The sequence below is a fragment of the Dermochelys coriacea genome, chromosome 18 (genome assembly GCF_009764565.3).
Source record: "Dermochelys coriacea isolate rDerCor1 chromosome 18, rDerCor1.pri.v4, whole genome shotgun sequence".
Taxonomy (NCBI): Eukaryota; Metazoa; Chordata; order Testudines; family Dermochelyidae; genus Dermochelys; species Dermochelys coriacea.
The window spans coordinates 8,770,090-8,795,107 of NC_050085.1; the positions used below are offsets into that span (position 1 = coordinate 8,770,090).

The 25,018-nt window shown below is 43.5% G+C and overlaps 1 protein-coding gene across 3 annotated transcripts; it reads right to left on the reverse strand.

The window, feature by feature from the left end:
- Positions 1-1,653: 1,653 nt before the first annotated feature.
- On the reverse strand, positions 1,654-25,018 carry LOC119844999 (ATP-dependent RNA helicase DDX19B). Of its 3 annotated transcripts, XM_038376637.2 has the most exons (12): positions 24,612-25,018; positions 21,813-21,861; positions 21,222-21,275; positions 20,068-20,203; positions 12,108-12,200; positions 11,283-11,385; positions 10,048-10,162; positions 9,029-9,206; positions 8,245-8,482; positions 6,652-6,814; positions 5,433-5,624; positions 1,654-3,540 (listed from the first exon to the last, which is right to left on the reverse strand). In XM_038376637.2, the coding sequence occupies exons 1-12, from the start codon at positions 24,666-24,668 to the stop codon at positions 3,479-3,481; spliced, it is 1,440 nt and encodes a 479-aa protein (XP_038232565.1). In that variant the 5' UTR covers positions 24,669-25,018; the 3' UTR covers positions 1,654-3,478. The 3 variants fall into 3 exon arrangements, with proteins under 3 accessions (XP_038232565.1, XP_043355738.1, XP_043355739.1); XM_043499803.1 differs by lacking the exons at positions 21,222-21,275; positions 21,813-21,861; positions 24,612-25,018 and adding an exon at positions 21,070-21,090; XM_043499804.1 differs by lacking the exons at positions 20,068-20,203; positions 21,222-21,275; positions 21,813-21,861; positions 24,612-25,018 and adding an exon at positions 19,504-19,522.

Below are 25,018 nucleotides of genomic sequence, written 5' to 3' on the forward strand. Positions count from 1 at the left end.
TCAGAGGTTTCTAATAAGGATTACAACTAAGCTATCTGGGAACACGGTAAAAAGAATGTTTCACTATGAAAATTGCCAAGAGCAATGGGAAGAATGAACTAACTGTATGATTAATTTTTACATGGAAGAATACAGCCTATTCTGAACTTAGCATTGGTTGTTAGTGAGAGATGGCTGATTCAAGAGGCAGAATGGAGTGTAGTGTTGGCCAGCACACCGCAGCATAGAAGAGCCCGCAAATGCTAAAGAATGCAAACCACTTCCATAAGCAAAGTATTCAAAAAGAACTGAATAAATCTGTGCTGTTAACTGGTGGCTTCCTACCCCTTTTTAAATACTTAGTTGTGAAATGTGACCAAAGCTCTGTAAGATGTTACCACAGTCATTGCTTCCTCCTCTAGAGGGAGTCCAGATGGTTTTCAAACCTTTTCCACTGTAATGCACTTGTTCAAGTCACATCTTGGCTAGGATAAAGGGAATATCAGGATAGTGTCCTGAAGAACTTGGCTATGAAAAAATCAGTGAGCAACTTCACTGGAAATTATAGCTTGTTGCAGTCATTGTTTCAGTAACTACTGCAGATTTTATGCATTGATACAATCTCTTCCCCCCAGATCAGCTAGTCACATAACATAGGCTAAGGGAAGTGGTGGAAAACTCAGACTTAAAGCTATAAAACAAATACTGGGTAAAGTACTGTCAATTTACTGTTTGAGATGTGTGTATGATGTTACATTTAAACAATGTTAAATAAACTGATTTAAGTGTGAAGCTAAGACCAGCAAAGATTTCCTGAGTGCAACTTGATTGAAATCAATGGTTTGCATGAACTAGAGGTTTCACTTTACCACATTTCCTCATACTTTTAACAGCATGTTCAATTAGTCTGTTAGTCAATTAGTCAGCCTTTTTAGAGAAAAAAGTCAGGCTTCCACAATTCTACTCGTACATCACTGCACTCAAGCAGTCCTGCAAAAGCTTAATCCGATTTTTCTTCTGTCTTCCAGCAGGAAAGTGTTGTTAACCTGTGTTGTAGGCAGGTAGTGAACTGTTTTGGAATTCAAATTAATAGACAGGACTATATATTTCATTGGTAAAGACTATGTAAGCAGGGAGGGCTAAGCTGAAGGACAGGCCAGGCCAGGCCAGGCCAGAGAGCTGATAAAGGACAACCAATGGAGAAAATAAGTGAAGAGAAGGGGATGATCAAGGTGACTGGCTGGAAAGATCTAGCAGCAATATTTTGAGTGGCTCCCCAAGAAGAAAGAGGTAGGTGTCTTAATGGCCATACGATTTAAATTTAGCACCTACCTCATTCAAGTTTTATCCTTTAGTGCTTAGTTACCACTAAGGGCTTTGCCAGGAAAAATCCTGGCATCAATAGAGACATTAGGGAAGAATAGAATTAATCTTATATCATTCGTTATCCAATATAGTTTAATGATAAATGGCTGGTGGGATGCTGCCATAACTTGACACTGAAAGCATCTGGGAAATACAGCAGCTCAGTTACACTAATCTATTTCACAGTGGAATTCACCTGGGAGTATTCCAATAGGAAGCACTGCCAGAACTCCATCTCCATCAAGTCCTCTACACAAGACATTTGAGAACAAACAGGGATGCCAGAGTCAAAGACTAACCGAGGCACAGTTCAGTACGTGTTCTTTATTCCAATTAAAAGTACATTAGAAACAGCACACAGGACCAGCAGCAGCGTTCATGACAATTCAATCCAATGCACTGCTGTCACAAGGTCATTCAGCTGTACTATTAAAGTAGGTGATTGAAACAAGTCTTCCACTCTACACACAAGCACTCACTCACCTGCCACTTTAAATAGGTTTTCAACAGAATAAAAATAGATACACCCCAGAATACAAAAAGTTTAATTTTAACAGTTTTTTCACTAAAGACTATACAAATTGATAAAAGGGTGCACAATTTCCTAAAATTTTAGGTACATTTTAAATGAGCCTTTTTTTTTTACTTGGTAAAAGGATCAACATTCCTGTCTTTGAACAGAATATGATGGCCAAAATTGCAAAGAAAATTTATAGTTCAATTTACAATTTATACATTTGTTTTGAAGTGATTCCTGCACTGAGTAGCAGTCCGATGGCTGCTCACACATGTCCACTTTTCCCAAAAGAACTGTGCACCACAAAGTTAACGTTTAGGAGCCTACTTCTCCTGGAATCGGGGGGGGGGGGGGGTACAAAAACCCACAAACTTCCATTTGTGCACGGTAAGTGGTCCCAACTCAACTAAAAGCCCAAACTTAGAAGTTCTAAATAAAACCTTCACTGGCAAGGGTCACCTTTGGGGCAAGGTGTGTAGGGACTGATGACCTGTCTGCTTTGTGATACAAGCACAATGAAAGTGGAGTGCTTCCCATCAGTATTTTGGCTGAGCAATTTAACTCAAGACTGTGGTACTGAAACATACTGTAACAGGCAAATTTGGTGTTCTATTTAAGGGTATTTTTGGTCAATACAAGCTATTAGAATTTTTTTTTTTTTTTACCAGACAAATATTCCTGTTTCCATTATTGACTGGTAGAGTCCAACAGCTCCGTATGAGACTTCATGTGGAACTGCCCAGACAACAGCAGCATTTTAAAACTGGCACCACCTGTGTAAAGGTAACTATAACCCCCACTCCCCTATCAAGAGACACTACCATTTGTAGGAGTGAATTTATTTGGGATATTGATTAGTACAGTCCTCTTTATACTGCTGATCCCTCCCACCCACATGAACCAAGATTTGGTTTGGCAAGGTTAAATGCATCATATGACTTCTACAGTAGTTAAACAAACACTTTCAACCACTGCACTGCTTTATGAATAGTGGCCATTCTAAAAACAAACTAAAACCAAAATACTGCCCAGCAAAAGCAACACTGCACCACTATCTGAGAATATGAGCTAGTGGAGAGATCTTCTGGACAATCTACTTAAGGAAAAGCAGGGCAAATCCATCAGGAAGCCAGAAATGAACCTTTAGAGCACAAGGCAGCACCAGAAAAAGAAGTTCTATTTCATGTAAGTTTAGTTTTTGGCCAAAACCATCTGCCTTGTTCTTTAAAGTCAATGTCCATATACTTGGCTGTTGAGTTTTGTTTTACTGATCAAATATGTTAAAAAATAATATTCCAATTAACCAAATAAAGCATTTGTTTATTCTTTTTAGATATTTACGTATCGGCCACTTTTTGGCAAATCTATTTCTTAGAATTTAAAACATTTCCATTTTAAGGCTAAACTAAGAAATGTTAAAAGCTTCTGTAAACATTTCCTCTTCTTCCGCAGAGCGACAATTTTAAGTCCAACTGCAATTTTTAAAGTGAGGTAATTTCTGTATATCTTAAGAGTCCTTTTCATGACTGGCCAAAAGGTGTGCCAATCTGAACGCTGAGCCAATTGTAGTGGGAGAGCTACCACAGGAGGGCGTACATCAGTTCCAGCAGCTGCGTTTCAGTTGGCTATTTTCTCAATTTCATCCAAGTCGTCAGTATCCAGTTTTTCTATCTTTTTGTCTGCAAGAGAAGATTAGAAGGGAATCGGAACTCGTGCACTCTATACAATGAGAACACAGAAGATGAGGCAAGGTCCCGCTACTGTTCTTGTTACAAGATGAATCTATCCCAATCCATGACAGACACAATAGAATTAAGTTTTATAAATCAAGTCTCAACAATGTAGTGACACGAAGTGGGAATTTTGGAAACATGATTCTTATGCGTGCCTCAGTTTCCCTCTGTGCTTTGCATTGCTATGCGTAGAATGTAAAGGGTTAAAAAGCTGCTCTTGGGACAGAGCAAGAGACATGAGGTGTTGTATCACAACTATCTGGAGTGGTATGAAGACTAGGTCATTTAAAGAATGGGCTGAAACAGATCCAAATCAGGGGAGGATCCAGAAAGGCAATGGGAAACCCAACAGCCAAGAGGTTCAAACCCAGCAACCAACAGAGGAAGGAGATTTTCCCCCACCTCTCAGCAGGGAAGCTGAGCAAAAGCCCCAGCTAGAGAATAAAGGCATCAGGTGGCAGGGTTAAGAGCTGGCCTTTGGAGAGACAGACACTCCTGGGACTAAGGACAGGAGGGACAAAGATGGGGAGAGCACGCCAAGATGACTCCTCAGCAGCATGGCTCAAGGGAGCCCTGACCCTACACTGGCCATTGTGAACTTTATCTGAATCTTTGCCTCTCTATTCTGACCCAAGGACTTTCAGAATCCGTACGTCAGGAGTTGTTACCTTGTTTTGGAAAAGCTGTCTGGGCTTAAGGCAAATACGAGCATTATGCCCTGAAGAAGTACAGTACAAACCTCCTGTAGGAGTCTGGCTTGGCTGGATTCGCTGCAGGGAGCCAGAGAGGGTTCACTAGTGCCCAAAGGCCCAGCGTCAGGCCTTGTCTATACTACCACGGTAAGTTGACCTAAGTTACACTACTTCAGTTACATGAATAACATAACTGGAATCAATGTGGCTTAGGCTGACTTACCGCGGTGTCTATACTGCGCTCTCCCGTCAACTTCCCTTACTCTTCTCGTAGTGGTGGATTACCGGAGTCGAGCGGAGAGTGCTCTTCCATCAATTTAGCGGATCTTCACTAGACCTGCTAAATTGACACCCGCTGCATTGATTGCAGCAGCACCAATCTACCGGTAAGCGTAGACAAGCCCTTAGAGGCCAGTGGCCTCCCACAGGGGAACCGTGTGGGTACCTAGGGCTCAGTCCACTAAATCAGTCAATTCCAAGGGACTGGCTACAGGCTGAGGCACACACCACACCCTCTGGATCTGTGACTTCCAGATCACTGGGTCACTCAAGTTTCAGACTGGAAGCAATTTCTTGGGTGTGGGGGGGAAGAAAGAGGAGGAGAAATGTCTATCGTAAGTGGAGGGGCAGTCAAAAAACATTATGGTTTGTGGAATATCATTTTTAGTAATGATGCCAGCTAGCCAATGAGAACTGGATTGACATGGCAGGACACAAGCAAGATCTCCCAGGCACGTCTGTCATGCATCACTTTGGAAGTTTACTGTCTTATGACAGATGTAGAAGTTATTCATGTGTATCAAAATGGGCTATCAGACCTGCCCTTTAAACAGTACTCACTGTTCTACTCTAAAATAAAGACAGTTACATCAGAAGTTCTGCCCATTCGAATGTATACAAATAACTGGCTATTCCCCTAGTTTTCTCAATGTTATTTTTGAAACAAGGTGCTACAAAAAGGGCAGTGGTACCCTTGACAGACTGTATGCAGCAAAGCAAAACTCTGTTAAGCCTAATCAAAGACCAAGACCACAGGCGCCTGGAAAATCTGAATTGGAGTCAGGGTTATCTGAAACACAGTTGCTCAAAAGTCTGTAGAAATAATGCTGTACCTACGCAAAAGAAATGAAGCTTAAGGGAACTTACTGAAATGTTCCTGAATTCTGGTCAGGATATTCATGCTGTGCTTGCTGTCTACCATGTTAACAGCCAGTCCTCGCTTGCCAAAACGACCTGTACGCCCAATCCGATGCAGGTAAGTCTCATTATCTGGGTTGCCATCTTTATCCACAGGAAGGTCAAAGTTGATAACAACAGAGACCTGCTCTACATCAATCCCTGAGGAGGAAAGCAGAGATATTACAACTCTCCCTTTAGCCCATTTTAAGCCAGCGTACCTTTAGTCCAGGATTGTTTCAGTGTTTTGATCCCAGAATCTAGGGCTTACCGAGAGCCATTAGTTTCAACTCCTTTCACAAAGCTGTAGTATTACTGCAGCCAAGTTTCGTGGAAAGTTAAGCTACCTGCCATGATGAAGCCTGCAGCGATGTCAAGAGTGAGTGCTCAGCAAAAATTACAGGGATAACTGGAAACGTATGTTTCCATAACGTATAGAGGAACCTTTAAGATATCACAGTGAGAAGATGCTATCAAATGGAGGATGAATAATATACTTAAACTGAGCACCTTTGCATTACCTAATGGTTTCATACCAGAACTACATCTTGATGTTTATGGGTGCCTAGAAAGGCTAATAAAATTGCAATAACTTCTAAAATATAGTCAAATGCCCCTCCTACTTCTCAACAGCCAGACTAGGAAAGCCATTCAACTTATTTCGTTTAAGTGTTCAGCAGTGTCCAGAATGCCCCTTTTAGCTGTAACTTGCAGTACAGACTGTTACTGGCGTTTATTCCTTTGCCTGACCTCTAGAGAAAATGAAGTTGTTGAGAAAATTCTGGGCACACATTTGTTTGCCCGCAAGGCAAGGCAAGGCAGAGCCATAGGATGCCTCAACGAGCCCCAAGGACAGAAAGAAATGAGACTCTGGTGGAAGGGAAGATTCTTCACCCTACTTCAGGTCACCTTTAAGGAAATCCTGTGTTAAGCCATTCTAGAAGAGACTGACCTAACCCAACTCACACACATCAAGGACCATCCAGAAGTTTTGGGAGACAGCACATCTGTCAGTCTCCCCTGGAATGGCTTTGTGAGGGACTTTCTTGTACAAATCTAGCACACAGATTATAAATTCTTCTCTAGGAGGTACAGCAATATTTTGTATTCTGTCACCAGATTGCATAGTTCTGTCTCAAGTACAAGTACCCGCTTCGCTTCCCCAAGATGCAGTGACAAGGTATTCTACCTCTGGCACAGACATTTGTGGTCACCAGCACTTTCTCTTTGCCCTCTCTGAAACGCTCGATCACCGCAGCTCTTTGTTCCACCATCATCTCGCCACTTAGCAGTGCCACCTGGTGACCTTCTTTTGACAGCTCTCCTGCCAGCCAGCCCGCTGTTTTACGAGTCTGAAATGTAAAGCAAGAGCAATTAAGCTTTTTCTGGGAAAACACTTTTTGAACTTCAAACAGGAACAGGCCTCTCTTAACAGAAGGGAATGCTCAGGTCTCTAACTCTGCTCGTTCCAGGATTCTAGCATCATAGTTTAAAAGGAACAAAGAACAAAAAACATTTCAATTTCTGTTTGAAAGCCTAAACATTACAATAAAACTTAGAGACATGTTTTCTATTTCCTTTTATATAGGACAGCTCTTTGTGTGTAGTCAGAAGGCTCCACTGCTTGTCTGGGTCGCTCAGCAACAAGGAAAAGACTTAATAGGAAACTTAGCGTAAGACCACATGCCTTGCACCAAGAAGACTGGGACAAGTGTAGTATGTTGTAACACTAACTATTCATTTTTGGAAATTGGCTAGATTTCAAGTTGAAAACATCCCCTTAAGACCATCCAGTGAGAATCTCTGCTGAAGGGTTGAGTCAAGCAGTTATAAAAATTAACTAGCATCTTGAATTTTAAAGTCCTGACTATGTCAAACATTGCATTTTAAAACTGCAGGAAATGGCTCTTTGCTTTAGTGGACACTTGGGTACAGAACATGTGCCTTAACAAACCAGTCTTCTTCCTATCTAGGGCTAAGCTTTGCTAGTGTGATCACCATTGGCCTCAATTAAAATTTGCAATTACAGCAGCTTCCATACAAGAATCTCAGAGTGCCACAACACACCTGTGATGTATCATCACCATTTTACAGAGAGGGAAGCTGAAGTCCAGCAGGGTCACAAGCCAGTGGCAGACCTATTACCTACAAGACTTATTTTTCCATCCCATTAAAGCCTTTTTGCTTTTATTTTTATCGTTTTGTTGTACACTTTGTTTAAAGACATATTTTACGGGTTTACAGAACCCCAAATGCTTTTTATTTTTAAAGCAGTCTTCCAAAATCAAGTGAGCCACATAGCCACACGATGGCTAGAACTATGCAAGCAACAAACATGTTTAAGACCAGCTGGGGCTAGATGGCTCCAGCATGGTTGCCATGACTCTCATGGGGCAGAGTTTGGCTATCACAATTTTAAGAAACTCCCTGTTCACAAGAGTAAGCGAAACTACACTAGGAATATTGTTTTTAATAACTGTTAGTAGGGTTTCAGCCTCAGCAGAGATAGGACCAACAGGCAACTAGTATTAGAGACAACCCAAGAAGGCCGATTCTTCCAGCCACCCTCCTGCATTTTATCATTTCCAAGACAAGATGAGGAATGGCTTGTTCCTCATTTGTGCTCCTAGAATGATCATGCCCTCAATCTTCTTGCAAGGAGTCTGTGTCACTAGGATTCTTGGCATTTGCAGATGCTATTTCAGAATGGGGCTGTTTTTAATGAGAGCTCCCTTCTGTTTAGGGTGTGGCAGAGGTCACTCCATTCTCCAGAACGACTCACATGACAGAAGATCATGGCCTGGGCGATGGTGATGGCTCCATATATATTACATAGAGCATGGAACTTCTCATCTCGATTATTACATAGAACATAGTATTGCTTAATGGTGTCCAGTGTCTCCTCCTCTCGCTTCAGTTTGATGATGTTGGGGTCAGGAACAACTTTTTGGGCAAATTTCCATACAGAATCTTCAAATGTGGCAGAAAATAGGAGCATCTGACAATCTCTGGGGAGCATTCTGCAAGGCAAGGCAAGGCAAACAAGTTAGGGTTTCCCTATTAGAAACCATCAGCCCACTGGAACCTATGGTAGCCCAGCAACAAAGCATGGCTCACAGTCACTTACAAGCCTTTGGAACCAGCCTTTTAAATCTGTTAGGCTTTCTAAACATTAGCCTATGTGTATCTAATCACATCCCAACTCAATCTGCCAGTGGCATCTAGGTAATTTGGACATTTTAAGCAATGAATCCTCCTCAGGGGATAGGGAGGGCGGTTCTCGTTCCTTGAAATAATTAAATGTCTGTCTTTGATGAAATTCTAGCTTTATGAACTGCCTGGATTAGAGTTAAATGTATTTCTATTGTAGCCTGTGGCCTTAGTGGTTAAGTCACCAACAAATAATCACGTCCTGCCATTTGGAAGACAGCCCTTCCTGCAACCATGAAGAGGAAATGGGACATTAAATAGGCCAATGAGAGAAACCAACTGGCTGTGGTGGAAGTGAACTAGAATCTTTCCCTTTCCTCAAACAGCGCAGATGACAGCATAGGGTTGGTCCTTACCTCTGAATGCGGATGCTCTGATCTTGATGGCCCTGGGTTGCTATCATTACATCAGCCTCATCCAGGACAAACACTTTAATCTTCTTGGGGTCTATGAATTTCAGTTTGGAGCACCAGTCCAGGACAGTACCAGGAGTGCCAATTACAATCTGCTCAGAGATCTTCTGACCTCTCTCCACTGTTAGTAGACAGAAAGGCTTTCATGAGATTTGTGTGCACAGTGCTTCCATGAGAAGGTGAAAGCTGTATCATTGTGTATGTTACTCCACACCCTACTCTCTTGCTCAGAGTCCTTCCCCTACTCTGGAGACTGCTATTAAAATAAAAAATAAAATAAAATAAATAAATACACACTGACGCACACAGAGTTCTATTAGTGCCAGAGCAACAGATGTCAATACATCCTCTTTAGGGCAGTTTTGCAGCATCCAACCTTGCTTTCCCAGTCTTATCCTCCTCTTAGTAAGGGAGGTAATCTGTCAGGACATTAACCCCTTCTGAAGCGCACAAGATCCACTACTTCTCCCCAACTTCATGAATTTAGCAGTTTAGAGAGTGCCTACATCTCAAACAAGTAATATCTATAATTATCTGCTATGCAGATTGCACCAGCAACCCACAATATGAAAGATCCACTTGGACAAAACAGATCAGCCACCAATAAAGCTCGACAGCCATTGCCATTTCACACATAGTTACAAAGTTCAGTTATTTTCTGAGGAGATGGAGGAAGAAACTCAAGTAAAAAACACAGAGCATGAACTGTCCAATTCCCACTCGATGCCCAGTTTACGGCTTCCAAGAGTGAAGTCCCATTACACCAGCTCATGTTCTATACAGCACTCAGACCTGACAGGCCAACTGTGCTAGGAGTATCTGCTGTCAAACTCAGTGTAATCATTTGCAAATGTTAAGAGAAAATAATGCATTAAATTCCCATAACCACACCTCACTAGAAAAAGGGGTAAGTCTCCCTGGTTAGATCTGGAAAAAGGGGGCGTATTTCCCCTCACACTCACATTTATTGCCTCGGACAGCATATGCAAGTCTTAGCTCCGGATGAAACTTTCCCATCTGTTCAATTACTTTTCCTGTTTGAAGTGCCAGCTCATATGTTGGGGAAAGGCACAAACACTGGAAGGAAAGCAGATAAGAGTATATTAGATTGCCAAATAGAAGATCGTCACACTTTCCTGTGAAATACATTTAGTTGTGAAACTTCACCTCTGTGCAAATAGATGAAAAATAGATGACCAATATTTTAGGATAAAACATTTACTGTTTTAGGCAAATTTCATTAACACTCATCAGCTGAACAGTGTTTTTAGTAATTCTCCCAATTAAAGGAAGTTAGTTTGGATGTGTAGCATCATGTACCGGTTAGTTTTGTACGGCTTGCATGTTTTGTATTGCCCACATAAGCATGTAAACAGAACACCCTGCTAAGAACGTCGATGCTCAGTACTATAGCCAAACAAAGTGCCATATTAACAAAGACATATGTTTTTATAAGGGACATTTCTAATAATATAGCTCGAAGTGAACATAACACAGCATCCTTAGCAAGGAAGCTCTTGCCTTGGTAAAACTGCCAAGTCCATTTCTGCAGAACAGCTAACTGACATGAAACCTAGGCTGCTGCCCATTCCCTGAAAGGGGGAACTCTACTCTGCATTGCTTCGGAGCAGTGGTTAGAAACATCAGCTAGCTTCCTAAACTGAATTTGCCCAACTCCTGTGCAAAAAGCCCTGTTACCTTTGTGTTAGGGTGCTGGACTGGGTATCAATGTAAACTGGACGAGGCAAGCAGCAAACCATTCAACACCCCATCTACTCTCCACTTCTCAGGGCTCCTCAACCACAGGTGGTTCGTCAGTACAGATCCTCTCCCTTCCAGTCCAAACCCTGCTCCCGCCCCCACACCCCACCATATTCCCCATCCCAACACAGCTGCTCACTGTAACTCCAGTTTGGCTGTTACAGGTACAGAAGGACAGAGGGGGCAGAGAAGCAGGGAGGACAGGAACTGGGCTGGTCAGGGGAGCTGGGAGAACCTAGTACCTCTGCACAAAAGAATCAGCATTTTCAACTCTGCTGCCTCTGCTCCCCAGTGCTCAGACTCCACAGCACACTGGGAAGTTGAAGCTTTGTAGCTGCCACCAGTGTCATATTAAAGGAATATAGCTTCTCTCCACTAGATGGCACTGCACTACAACTAAAAACCAGCACAACCATTAGATTCCAGAAGCCACTACCTGTGGATACTTGTTCCCGGGTTCAACTCGACTGAGCATGGCCAAGACGAAGGCAGCTGTCTTACCAGTACCAGACTGAGACTGTGCAATCAGGTTCTGTGGGCTGGATCAACACATAAGGGGACATTTTAAACCCTTTGGCACAAGGTTAAATATAATCCATTATTTATATGACCAGCTAATACGAGATACGCAGTTGTGAGATTTGGCAACATGGCTAACATTAACTGAATGGCAGCCACAGATGAGGGATTTTAATACGTTCTGGATTAATCTGGCCCTGCATCTTGGTGACATAAGTTTGGATGTGGCCATCTAGTTTCATAAGGGCAGGCTTACACAAGGAGGAGGACACGAGTGAATTTTCTGCAGGGCGCTTGCAGCTTGGCACAAGCAGCTTCTATGGGCTATGGAGATTTGAAGGGAAAGCTGCTGTGATGTTTTCCATATTGCTCATCTCCCCCTAGTGTTAGCTGCACTTTTATGCTCAAATAAATTTGTTAGTCTCTAAGGTGCCACAAGTCCTCCTTTTCTTATTGTCTTCAGTGTAGCTGAGTATGCAGTGCAAGCCCTAGGAAAAGGGTGCTTATGGGGACCTATGGAAGTTTGCTGGGTAGCCAGGCAGCATTCTAAAGAATTTCAGCAGTACAGTCCCATGGAAAGGGAGCCCCTTCAGCACAGCACATACAGCCACTGGTGTGTCTCAATGCCACTTCAGGAAGGCCGTCCCCTAGCCAGAGAGTGTTTACAGTTTAGTAGTAATGGTACACAAGGCTCTCCCATCCTCCCCACTTCCCAGGGGAAGTGGAAAGCAAGGATACGTACGGTTCAGCAAGCATCATGGGCAGAGCATTCTCCTGTATTTTCGATGGTCGGTTGAAGCCCATGGCATAGACACCCTGCAGGAGCTGCGGTTTCCTGGAAAGAGAAAGAGTAAAGTGTTTCTGAACTAGTAAAAAAACAGCACTAGAACCAGGAACTATAGTCAACGGGGGATTTTTTGATTGCAAGTGAAGGGCAGGGGCCTGAAAAGCAAACCCTAACAGCCAGTAGGCCTGGGGCAATGCCTCTATTACTACATTTACCAATAGTAAACTACTGTGGCAAGCCATTTCTTCTCCACATTGCTAACAAAGTGGTTCATCTGTGACCCAATCACTATTAGCTTGTGGACACCCTAAAAAAAGAGAAATACCGTAGAACCCCATTTATCTGGTCTAATTGGGAAGAGGGCCAGTTCAGATAATCAAAACTCAGGATAAATCAGAGAATGGGAAAAGGTGATGCTGCAGCACCATCTAGCGGCCACAGGAGAGATCGCCCGCTTCTGGCCCTGGAGTTGTTTGGTAACTGCAAAGAGCCACAGAACGGAGGGTCAGATAAACAGGGTTCCCCATCCACAGCACAGCTTTGTACACATGAAACTCTGGACAGCAATCCTCCAATAGGAACAGAAAAACTAGATCAAACATTAGCATCTAAACAGATTGGGAAGCGAAGAGACACTATTTCAAGATTATGTGCCTCCTTGTTTTATCAATGAATAAACTAGTTACTTTTAAGAGCAAAATACAGTACTTAGTAGCCTATCAAAGGATCATTTACATACTGTGATTAACATCTGTGAACCCAATATTTATTTGAACCAAGAAGATACAACAAGACCCTATTTTTTACCTTAAGGAATATTAAACACTGGAAGGAGTCATTTGGCTACAATATGCACTCCTGGGTTCTAAATTAACTACCACTCAAGAAAGAGCTCTAAGTATCAATGCAGACAGCTCAATTAAAATCTCTGCTCAGTATGTAGCAGTGATCAAGAAAGGCAAATGTGTCAGGATGTACAAAGAATAGAACAGAAAACAATACTAGAAGTAATGACAGGTTTCAGAGTAGCAGCCGTGTTAGTCTGTATTCGCAAAAAGAAAAGGAATACTTGTGGCACCTTAGAGACTAACAAATTTATTAGAGCATAAGCTTTCGTGAGCTACAGCTCACTTCATCGGATGCATTCGATGAAGTGAGCTGTAGCTCACGAAAGCTTATGCTCACATAAATTTGTTAGTCTCCAAGGTGCCACAAGTATTCCTTTTCTTTTTGCGAATACTAGAAGCGTGATCGTGCCTCGCTATACAACAGTAGTGCGCCCACATCTGGAACACTGTGTGCAGGTCAGGTCACCTGGTGTCTAAGATAGCCAAAATAGGGAGTGTTTGGAGACATACACAAAAAGGATTAGAGGACTGAAGAAATTTCTTTATGAGGAGAGATTAAATAGACGGGGACAATAAGGTTAGAGGAGACCCAAGGGCCTGGGCTCAGTGAATGAAAGGGCTAGAGAAGGTAAGTCTGGTGCTTTTATAGACCCTCTCAATACAAGAGCAAGGAAACAGTAAATAAAAAGACAAGAAATTTAACCCACTGATAAAAGACAACATTTTTTACAACACAATTAACATGTGGAACTCTGTCACAAGGTAGCATTGAGACTAAGACCTTAATGAATTAAACATGTATATGAACGAGAACATTGTGTTCATTATATAGGATGAAAACAATTTTATAAAGGATATAAACCTTCATGATTTGGGACTTAAGCCAGCTGCCAAGGGTACGTCTACCCTGCAAAAGATGACCACGGCAGCAAGTCTCAGAGCTTGGGTCAACTGACTCATCTGGCAGGACTTGCACTACAGGGCTAAAAATAGTAGTGAAACCTGGCCCGGGGGGTGGGTGTCTCAGAGCCCCAGCCTAAGGGCCTACCATTGCTATTTTTAGCTCCATAGCGTAAACCCCATAAGCCCGAGTCGGTTAACCTGGGCTCAGACACTTGCTGCCGCAGATTTTTTTTTGCAGTGTAGACATACCCAAACTAATGGAGTTGGGAAGGAACTTCCCCTATGAGCAGGATGTCTCCGTTCGTGGGCTAACTGCACCTCTGGCCCCTCCTGGTCTCCTCAAGGGCACCCCTCGCAGATTCAGGACATCAGCAGTCACCTTCCCTGAGATGGAATCATGTCATTCTCCTGCTCTCAGCCCAGGCCCTGGGCTGCAGTCCCATGTATCAACTGTGATAACCACAGCAAAGTCTGACTTATGTTCAGTATCTGCAGTTTTCTGTTCGCTCTGGGAGCAATGACAGTGGCAATCAATGACCACACATCTTCCATGCAGCCAAGTATTATTTATTTAGAACAAAAGCATTTAATGGAAAACGGATCGTAAAACCAAACCGGACTAAACTTGCGTTCCTGTTTCCTGGGAGCAGAGAAGACCTCATTTGTTTTCAGGCACTCCTGCAGGACCAGTCTGTTCTCATCAGGAACAGCACCTGACAAATGACCCACTGCCCCTTCCTCTCCTGAGAGGAGTTTAACTGATTACTGTCCTTTTAAGCTCTAGTTCCCAGCCTGGCAAAACAACTGTGTCACTTTGGACTGGTGCCTGGAAGTATGCCATTGTCTTGTAATTGGCTCCCACGATAAGCAACATCTGACCAAACGCTTGGGGTGGCACTGTTTTGCCTTTATATTTGTTCTTCTCCTAGCCCCCTATTACGCTAGTGCATTCACACAGGAAGTCTTATAACCCAATATACAATAACTTCCCCTCACTGACAAGGTCTCTCAGTGTTCATAAATTACATAGTAACTCCACTTCAGTCACACTTATTATTCCACTACTGTCCATTATGGGGTTCCTGGCACCTTCCTCTAAAGCAGTGGTTCTCAACACAGCGGTGGCCCATCACCTTCTCAGGGCCATACAGATACTGTATATATATATTGTGTAGATGCAGCCCACATAACACAGAGAGCTGCATATGCAGCCCACAATGGTAAATAGGTTGAGAACCGCTAGCTGTGTAGGCACGCCTACCAGACACTGAACTAGACAGACTACTGTTCCAATCCAGTATGGAAATTCCCATGTCGCCATGAAGCCCTATCAGCAGCGTCTTAACACCACAGTTATCAGCCCTGCCAGACTCACTAGTCCAAAAGGAGGTACCAGAACAGGAAGAAGTCTGACATGATTGCAAAGGCCATTTAACATTAAAGTTTTGCAAAAGTCACTTTTAAGATTTTGTATTCTTGATGTTCAACCTCTAAGAATGAGAATAAATACTGATTGATGTGAGAAAGAGGCAAGTTATGGCAAGCCTAGCTCAGCAGGATTCAGGCTATTGATTTGTACACTGCTATACGATGGCACTCATTTTAAGTGCAGTGGCGACACCCACAGTATTAAATTGCCAAAGTTACTATCTATTTGCTTCTATTAACAAGGCATCTATAATTGTTAAAAAAAGCTTTCAAGTCAGAGCAGACACTTGTGTATGTAAAGAAACTCAAGAGCAATCTAAAATTAAAGTTAAAATTAAAGTTAAGATATTTGTATTTGTAAACTCTTAACTGATGACCTGTTTAACTGCTTCTTGTAGGTGTTAATGTTGCTTAGCAGCAATTTCCAAAAAGCAAATTACAGTTTTCCTGCCCACACTTTTCCTGCTTGTTAAACCACTCTACTAGATTCAACATCCTTTTTAAGAAGGATGTATTAGTTACAGTCTGTGGCTCAAATAAAAGCTCTTTGAATACGCAACCTTGTGTTAGTTCAAAAGCAAGGATCTACAAAGCCCAATTCTCTGCAACAGTTGCCAAGGATACAACTAGTTGCAGAACCAAGACTCAATTAGTCTGAGAGCTCCCATCATTAATTTTCTTTGATTGTTAGATCAATTCTCATCTTTCAAAAGCCAGACAAGCAAGGTATATGATCTAAGAAGCCTGTTTGCAGTCATTCAACTACAAAGCGGTAGCTTAGAAAGGCAAAGCTGTAATGTTTCAAGGTGAAAAGTCTGTCAGGGTGGTTTCCTTTTGGGACCCATTTCCAAAAAAGGGACAAAAACAAGATCACCAAAGCAATTAAGAATAGAACCTCAAGAGTAGAACTTCCTAGCCCAGTTTTAAAAGTGTATCATTATACACCGTATCTTCAGCTGATGCACAAAGAACTCCATGAACAACTGGGGCAGGCATTTAATGGGAAGATGGAGGCAGGAAGAACAGTAAAGGTATCAGACTATTGTTTTGGGACTGATGTCGCTGGCAGAGGAAGAATGGGGTTGGTTTCCTCCTGACATTTGTATTTTCACAAGGAATTTTAAAGGTGAATTGTAATAAATAAGTCTGAGCTCTTTACCTTCTGATACACAAAAACAGAACTGCTTCAGCTTTCAGGAAGTGTTCTGGTTGCTTTTTAATGTAGACATTATACGGAATACACGGTCTGATCTTCCCTCAATTTATGGAAGGCACTTGGGGGCGGGGCAGGAGGGGAAGAGAGGAATGGAGACTTTTATACAAAATGTTTTTGCTTTTGCATTTACTGTTAGTGACCAGATCAGTCATGGAGCTCATCTAAATATCCCTTCCCATCCCTCCCCCATCAGTTCAGCACATGCTGTTAAAGGCAAGCTCTACTGTGCAATCTAAGACAACAAACCTTGCCATTCTGCCATTCATACAAGTTTGTATAAGATTTAGGGGGGGAGGGGGGAAATCTTCCAAACCATTAGATTGTCAGCACAGAGAACACTTGCAGTGAGTTGGGATGAAGGCTAAAGCAGAGCATGAAGAAGCTGCTCAAAATAAGCTAATTTCAGGCATAAAAGACCAAAGACCTGTAAGACAAGCAATTCTTCCTGTTTCTTGTGTTTAAACTAAGCAAAATGCATAATAAATATGCTAATTTACTAACTGTCTAAAAGCTAATTTGCAGTTATCTGAAATGGAAACCTATGCACTTCTCAGATACAATGAAAACCTCTAACAGGCCATCAACAGAGCAAGACTGCTTTTGCCTCAGCAGCTGGAATTTGAAGTCTCTCTGCTGTTGTAGGCCACTTAAAAGCAGCTAAAGCAGGGTGGCCAACCTGAGCCTGAGAAGGAGCCAGAATTTGCCAACGTACATTGCCAGAGAGCCACAGTAATATGTCAGCAGCCCACTATTAGGTTCCCCCCCACACTCCCAGTGCCTCCTGCCCACTGGCAGCCCTGCCGATCAGCGCCTCCCCATCCCTCCACACACCTCCCAATCAGCTATTTCATGGCATGAAGGAGGCTTGGGGTGGGGGAGGGGGAAGCAAAGGCACTCCAGGCTCAGGGGAGGGGGCGGGAATGGGTCGAGTGGGGGCAGGGCCTGTGGCAGAGCAGGGGTTGAGCAGCGAGCACCCTGGCACGCTGGAAAGTTGGCGCTTCTAGCTCCAGCCCCAGAGTTGGTGCCTATACAAGGAGCTGCATATTAACTTCTGAAGAGCCGCATGTGGCTCCGGAGCCACAGGTTGGCCTCCCCGGAGCTAATGCAATAATGATCAGATATTATTTATTCAAGTAAATCTGTCCTGTTCACAATGGAATCAGAACTATACTAGCTACAACTATGTTGGCCCAATAGTACATTGCAAAACAAACCCAAAGTCATTTCTCCTCTGAAGGCTTTTTCCATTAATCTCCAAGCTAAATACTTAATTAGGAATCTGTTAAGTTCTAGAGTAACAGCCGTGTTAGTCTGTATTCGCAAAAGAAAAAGATCACTTGTGGCACCTTAGAGACTAACAAATTTATTTGAGCATAAGCTTTTGTGAGCTACAGCTCACTTCATCGGATGCACTTCATGAAAGCTTATGCTCAAATAAATTTGTTAGTCTCTAAGAAGCCACAAGTACTCCTTTTCTTTTTGTTAAGTTCTAATTAGCTACCAAATCAAGAGCTGTAAAGCAGACTGCTGGTGGGGAGGAGTGCTAATGAAACAGTGACTAAGAGCAGAAGCTAGACATTTAAGTGGTTGTTCCAGATTCTTGGTAAAGTTGAAACAGGTCTTCCTCAGTGAAAGTTGGGACCATTTTATTCCACATGTATGGTTCCAAATGGAGACATCTCCCATTTTGGAGTCTGTCAGAGGGGGAGTTTCCAGCTATAGCTGCTTGATGGTAAGTTTACCATTTTATTCCAGAGTTGCAGAATTCCAAAACCTTATTTGAGTCCCCTTACAAGAACCTTGAAGGGGCAAATAGTAAAAGAAAGCCACCCCAAGCATGGATAAGGGGATAAGGATTCTTACTTAGGAAGCATGTCCATTTGTGAACTATGGCTTATTTTAAAAGGCAGTTTTAATATCAAAAGGGATGTGTAACTACAAAATACTTACCTATTTCATAAAACATCTTAGAGTAACTGATGTTTTAAAAAAAACTTAATTTACTATATATGCTGTTTATTTTTTGCATCTCTCAGCTCAGACAACAAAACTCCAACTAGCGAGTTTCAGTTTTGTTCCTAGTCAGTTTAATTTTCATCTTACCACGCACTAGCACAATGCAGGAATGTTTGGATTGTAAATATTACAGGAGAATATTTATTTAAAACACTAAAAAAAAATCAGTTTAGAAGAATAAGCTTTCAAAAAGACCTACATTGAGACAAGATTTATCTGACAACATGAAGATTCTATGGGCAGGGAAAGATTTCATAGATCTTCTAATTTTAGGCTTTTAACCATTTTTGCTGTATTTCTTCAATATCTAAGTTTAAATATAATTTACTTTCTGGCCCATTCTGCTGCAGAGTCTTCACAAGTTGAGGTCTTTTTGCCACAAACCCTTCATGAAGAGTCTCCATTCAATACTAGCAAAGATATGGACTCATCCCTCCTCCACTCTGTTTAACTGAGGTGTTTGAGAGTCATTTCTATAGGCAATCTAAAAGTTAGACCAGCTGCAGTTGATAACACTATCTTGACCCTGTTCTCCAACCCTCTTTTCCCAGGCTAGGATTTCTGTATTTGCGTTCTCTAAGGAAACTTCCTTGGCACACTTAGGGCTCTCTTCCCTCTTCAGCCCTGGAATTTTCCCCTTTGGTTTCCCTGAACCTTCTCCCGAAACAATTTCTGATGGAGGATGGCACATCGCTGATTTTGAAAGTGCTAGCAAAATACAGATGGGGTGCTGTGGAGTCATGCAGCCTGCATTTCACCTTAGACTTGCTGATAATGGGAGACCTTTGCAATGTCCAGTCTTATTTGTAATAAGTACAAATTAGGTCAGTTTTCAAATACTATAACTTTTTTCCAAAGTACAAATGGTGTAAACAATCCATTTTCAACAGCAGGAGTCTAGAATCTGGTAGAAAAGTGTTGAATAGACCACTGTACATACTTTGCAGAAGTCACAGGAACATGGCCACACAGAAATACAGAATGCAGATCTCAGTTTGGCTTCTTCTCCTTTGTTGCCTGAGACAGCTACAAATCTTTCCTGAGCTCATTTCTGCTCAAGTGTAGACACTGTAAAGGATTGTAGGTGTCATTGTAGACACTGTAAGAGATTACAAGAGTGACCACACAATACACTGCAATAAGTGCAATGCTCAGCACTGGAAAACTGGCATTTCCCTGACAATGTCCTGGCTGCGCCTAGAGGTCACACCTAGAAATTTAGTCACCAGAAGACTAGAACTTTTCAGAAGAGTCAGTCATCTTTGATTTAATGTTTTTATGTTTAATGTATTTAAAGTTTAATGTGGCATGACGAATTTGGCTGAATGATTGGAGTTCTGTCTTTTGTTGCTATAACACTTCTCTGGGTACCCAACATCTGTAAATATCCTAAATCTTTCATAGCATCACTCTTGGGTGAATCCAAGATATTCAGCACCAACAGGAAGAGTTCTGCATCACGGCATTGCAAGAGACTATAATTAGCAGAAGAACAGGGACTTACAGTCTCAGCTCCTCAAAAGACTTCACAGAGTAGAGAGGTGATGTAGGATCCCTCTGCAGCACCTCCACTTGGTTTGTTGTGTCCACCAGATTACTGCGAATCAGCTTGTTTAATAAGGATTGGGCAGCTCTGTCCTCTGTGGGGAAAGAAGCAAAAAACGAAGCGTTGTTTATATTTACAGAAGAGCAGAAGGCTCAAGAACCAGCCATTCAGCTAAGAAGTTTTGGCTGAGCTCTGACAGTTACAGGATAAACTGTCACTCCCACTATGATGTTGCACAATTAAGAGATATTGTAAGAAGACTAATTAAAAACAAACACCAAAACAAAAGCTGCATTATTAAAAGAGGGGATTCAACTCAATGACCAACTGTCACGGAGATAAACAGGAAATACCTCAAACTAGCAGAGGGAGTCTTTACATGTGGGAGAGATGGATTAATGCAGAGGCCCATGGGGAGGGATGCCACAGGCTAAGGACCACCTTAGCAAATCTACAGAAGTCTGCTTTTCTAAGATATCTCTACCTGGATAGTGAAGGTGGTACAGGAGTACTGATCACCTTAAATATTGCTGTGGTGAGTCTCAAGTGTGGACAGGTGATTCTCTACTAAGGGTTTTAACACGAATGGCATGCTCTCAGTGTTAAGAGTGCCCAGTCTAGTATCTCTGCCTCTAGCGAGCATAGCCATTGCATCCTTGAGTTTCCCCATACAAGATAAACCTACTTTGGACAAGTTAAGCTGTCCTCTACAATGGAGCCAGAATACCCACCCCCTTGCTAACTGACTATGAACAGTTTGTTTAATAAGAAAAAAGCAATACATTCCAGAAGCCCCAAAGGCTAAGGAGCGCTGGTTGTGAAGGCAATTCAGGTAGTGTTATCAAACAAACTGCTCCTGTATCTCACTACTGCAGACAGATACAGACAATCACCTTATTTCTCTCTCCCTCATCACCATATAGCAATCCCGAGTCAATATGGAGTAATGTATTTTCACACCTCTTGCACAGAGGCCCCTCATCAGAATGAGCTCCTTTGTGCAGATGCCAAGACTGTCCATCCTCTGAAATGAAGTAGACTAGCTTTAAAAAGGTTCAAAATGAACTGTTTTCCCACTGTCCCTTGTCAGAGTGCTTCTCAGCCGTGCTTACCTTTTTCCTCATCTTCTGTCTTCTCTGCATTGTTCTCCGTCTTGACAACAGCACCTACATTTGGAGAGACAGTGCGGTACTGGGGCAATCTCAAATGGAATGGGACCAAACAAGCTCACATATCTCAGGTTCATCTAAAGAGGCAATGTTACTGCTACAGCTAGGTAAAAAACAAAGCTGTAAACCAAATCAGTAATAGGAGCAGTTTTGCTCCAGCTACAAAGGAAAGACTAAGCCAGGTTATAACATGAGAATGTTGGCAGTGTAGTTTGCTCCCAACTCGGTCAAATATGCCATAACATTTGAATTAAATAGCAACCTGAATCCATCCGTTCTGGTCACTATAGTAATCCCTGAACCACTTTAATATTAAACAGCACTGAACAGTGAAAGTACAGTTTAAAAAGCTAACCACAAAAAAATAAGCGCTCAAGCCAGACATTTAGTTAAGGCTAGTAGTTCCTTAGCCTTATGCTTCTGGAAGGTGGATGCTAAACTGGATTTCCCACCTTTCAAAAGCCATAAAGTCCAGACCAAACACCCATGAAATAGTGTTCTTTTCTAACCCAGCATTAGTTGCTATAAACTCACCATTGGAGTCTGGCTTAGTTTTCTCCTCCTTCAGGTGCAAGTTACTCAACTGTAAGTGTGGAAAAACAAGGAAATTGCAGTTGTTACGCTCAGGAATCCTTCATTTGGCAAAAAAGCCCTCAGTGGAACCTTCCTCAAGGTTGACAATTTCAGACTCGCTATCAGTAAAAGTGTAACATGAGCTGTGGTAAAATTTTTGAACTCTAAACATAGTAGGAAGTGAAACAATCCACCCTCAAATTAGCAAGAGCGGGGAGGCTTACAGAATATCCAGTGCAAGGACAGACAGACAGACAATGATATGAGATAACGCTATGCTTTATTTTTCAATCGGAGAAGTCAGAGCCAAAGTGTCACCAGAACCTTTACTAAGATGTTGCTGTTTTCTGTTCATGCATCACCCATCTGAAATTTGGGCTTCAAGATATTAATTTGAGCTGACAGCAGGCACAGAACTACTGACAGAAAATGGTTAACTAAGTATTACAAATTAGAGACCACCATCTAACGTAGCTGAAGGGTTGTTTATTTTATCAGGAATAGAGAACGCTGTGGGGACAGGATCGGAGAACCCCTCAGTCTGAGGAGAGTGTTCTGTAATCATCTAACACTGGTTTGGAGAACAGCCACCTTCCCAAAGAATTATACTTTGTAAATTTGTAGCAGAATAAAATTCTGAAGAGTACAAATCTTCATGTCTTGTCATCAAAAAGTTTGTATTCCCTAGAGCTAAAGAAACTTTCTTTAAATACTCTGTAACATATTAACCAGCTGTATGTCCTTGAAGAGACCCAATTGTATCACAGGAGCAACAAAAGGAACACGTCAAATTCAGAATTGCAATTTCTAGCAAAAGAGTTGGGCACTGACATGGAAACCTGGGTTTGAGTCTCTCTTGCTTGTTTTTGGGCTGGTAGAGGCTGAGTATTGCAGAGTCAGTGTGCTCAGCACTCTGGTAGATTAAGTAGTAATGCTAACTAAATGACACCCACAAAGCTGTGCTCAATTAACAGGATTGTGATTGAGACCCAGATATTAAAAATGAAAAAGTGGTGAATCCTGCAATTTTGATGAGTCATTGAAGTGATTACCATATACCATTGAAGTGATATACCATATATACTGATTACCATATATTGATAAGAGGTAAACACAACAATGGAATTCTCTGTAATAAGCATATGCACTGATGATGTGTTTGGATTCAACAACCAAGTAACCCCAAGAACAAATAATTGGTGCTCCATTATCCTGGAACTATAAAAATCAGCATGTACTTCATGCTTCTACACACACTAAATACATCAGAGTTGCTGTCTCAACCCTGCCTCAGACCCCAAAGAAATACACTCCCTGGATGCAGACATAACAGGAATAGCCATTGTGGTGTCTTCCGATTCCTAATATAACAGGAGAATGCATATATTCATGTGGCTTGACTGTCACATTGAGAACTCCAATTGTGTCAATCATCTCTCTTTTACCCTCTCTTGGGAGAGGCAAATTGAGGAGAGTATCACATGGAAGGCGCACACGCTCATGTTAATCCAAGCTAGTAACTGCGAAGCAGCCTAACAAAAGCCAGTGTTTACCCACAGATCAAGGGGCCTCACCTAAAGTAAATCAATCTGAAATATTTTAAATTTCTGTTCATTTAGCAGTTAAGGGACTACACTTATACACAGTTGCTAGAAAAGCTTCTGCATGGTTTTACTAATGCATTCCTGTAAAACTCATAAAACCCTGCCTGCCCACCTTTAATGGCGATAATAAAAACATCAGTATTCACCCTAAAATAAAGGAGGGGTTAGAACTTTGCAATGGTGAACTAATATAACTCCATCAGGACATCCCAAATCACTGCTATCCTAACTTCCACCAAGAGACGATTGTCCAATAAAAGATATCACTTCACTCATCCGGTCTCTCTCATATCCTGGGACCCACAGGGCTGCAGGAACACTGCGCCTTCTAACCACAGGCATCTCAAACAGCAGGTGCCATTTGTTCCTTGTGTATGGGGAAACCTGAAACTGGGAAGCCAATGTCACTTCACACTTATAGCACCCAACGTTAATTTTCACTTGCGAGCAGCCGGAGGCTTCCACTTCAAGACGCCAGCAGGGTGAAATAAATTCATTCACAGCCCTGCCCTTCCCAGCCTGCTGGCCCAGGCTGAAAAGGTCGCATTTTCCTTTGTGGGGCTCATCTTTAGGACTCTACCCAACCTGGAGGCGCCATTCCGAGGGACTTGGCGGCAACGCGGCGGGCACTGGCAGCAGAGACGGGTTTTACCCTCTCGCCGGGCCAAAGCCTTGGACACAGGCCAGCGACCTGCCGAGCGGAGCCGGGCTGCCAGGGGGTCCCGCCGCCCCAGCCTGGGGCAGAGGCCATTTCACTTCGCCGCCCACGGCGACCCCGCTCTAGGGCAGGGCCCCAACCTGCCCCCCCCGGCTACGGCTCCGATTTCCAAAGGGGGCCGCGCCCCCGGTTAACGTTTTTTTAGGGGTCGGCAAACGAAAAGCGGCTGATCTGGAGCGTCCGGCCGCTCCCCCAGTTCCCAGCCCCGGGCCCGCTGAGTGGGGGGCAGCCCCAGGCCAGGCCCCCGCCCGCCCGGCTCGGCGGGGGCCGACGCCACGGTGCGAGGCGGCGCCTGCTCCCCCCGCCGGGCTCAGCCTAGCCCCGGGCTCCCGACGGGCCGGGCCGGGCCTGGCCCCCGCTCCGCTCCCCGAGGGGCCGCGGCCTCCCCCCGGCCCTTCCCGCCTCTCATCCCGGCCCCGTTTCCTCCCCCGGACCCACCGACTCGGCGGCCGCTTCCTGCTCGTCCACCGCCAGAGCCCAGGAGTCGGTGGCCATGGTCCGGGGTGATGGCGGCCGGGGCGGAAGCTCGGCGGGCTCGCAGGGCTCGGGACCAGGAGCCGCAATGGCGCCGCCGAGGGAAAGGAGACATGCGCGGGGGAAGGGAGGGGGGGGTGGCCCGGGGCTCGCTTTGTACCCGGCCGGCGGGAAACTCAGGCCGCGGCCCTTCAGTTCCGGGAGCGCCCCGGGCAGGGACCTGGCTGCCGCTCCCCGCGGGGCCGCTCGTTCTCGCCTGCCTCAGCCCCCGCCCCCCCCCCATCTGCCATGATCCCCTCCCTCATCTCCTCTCCCCCAGCCCCCCTCTCACCTCCCCCAAACCCCTCTCCCCAGCCCCCCTCTAATCTCCT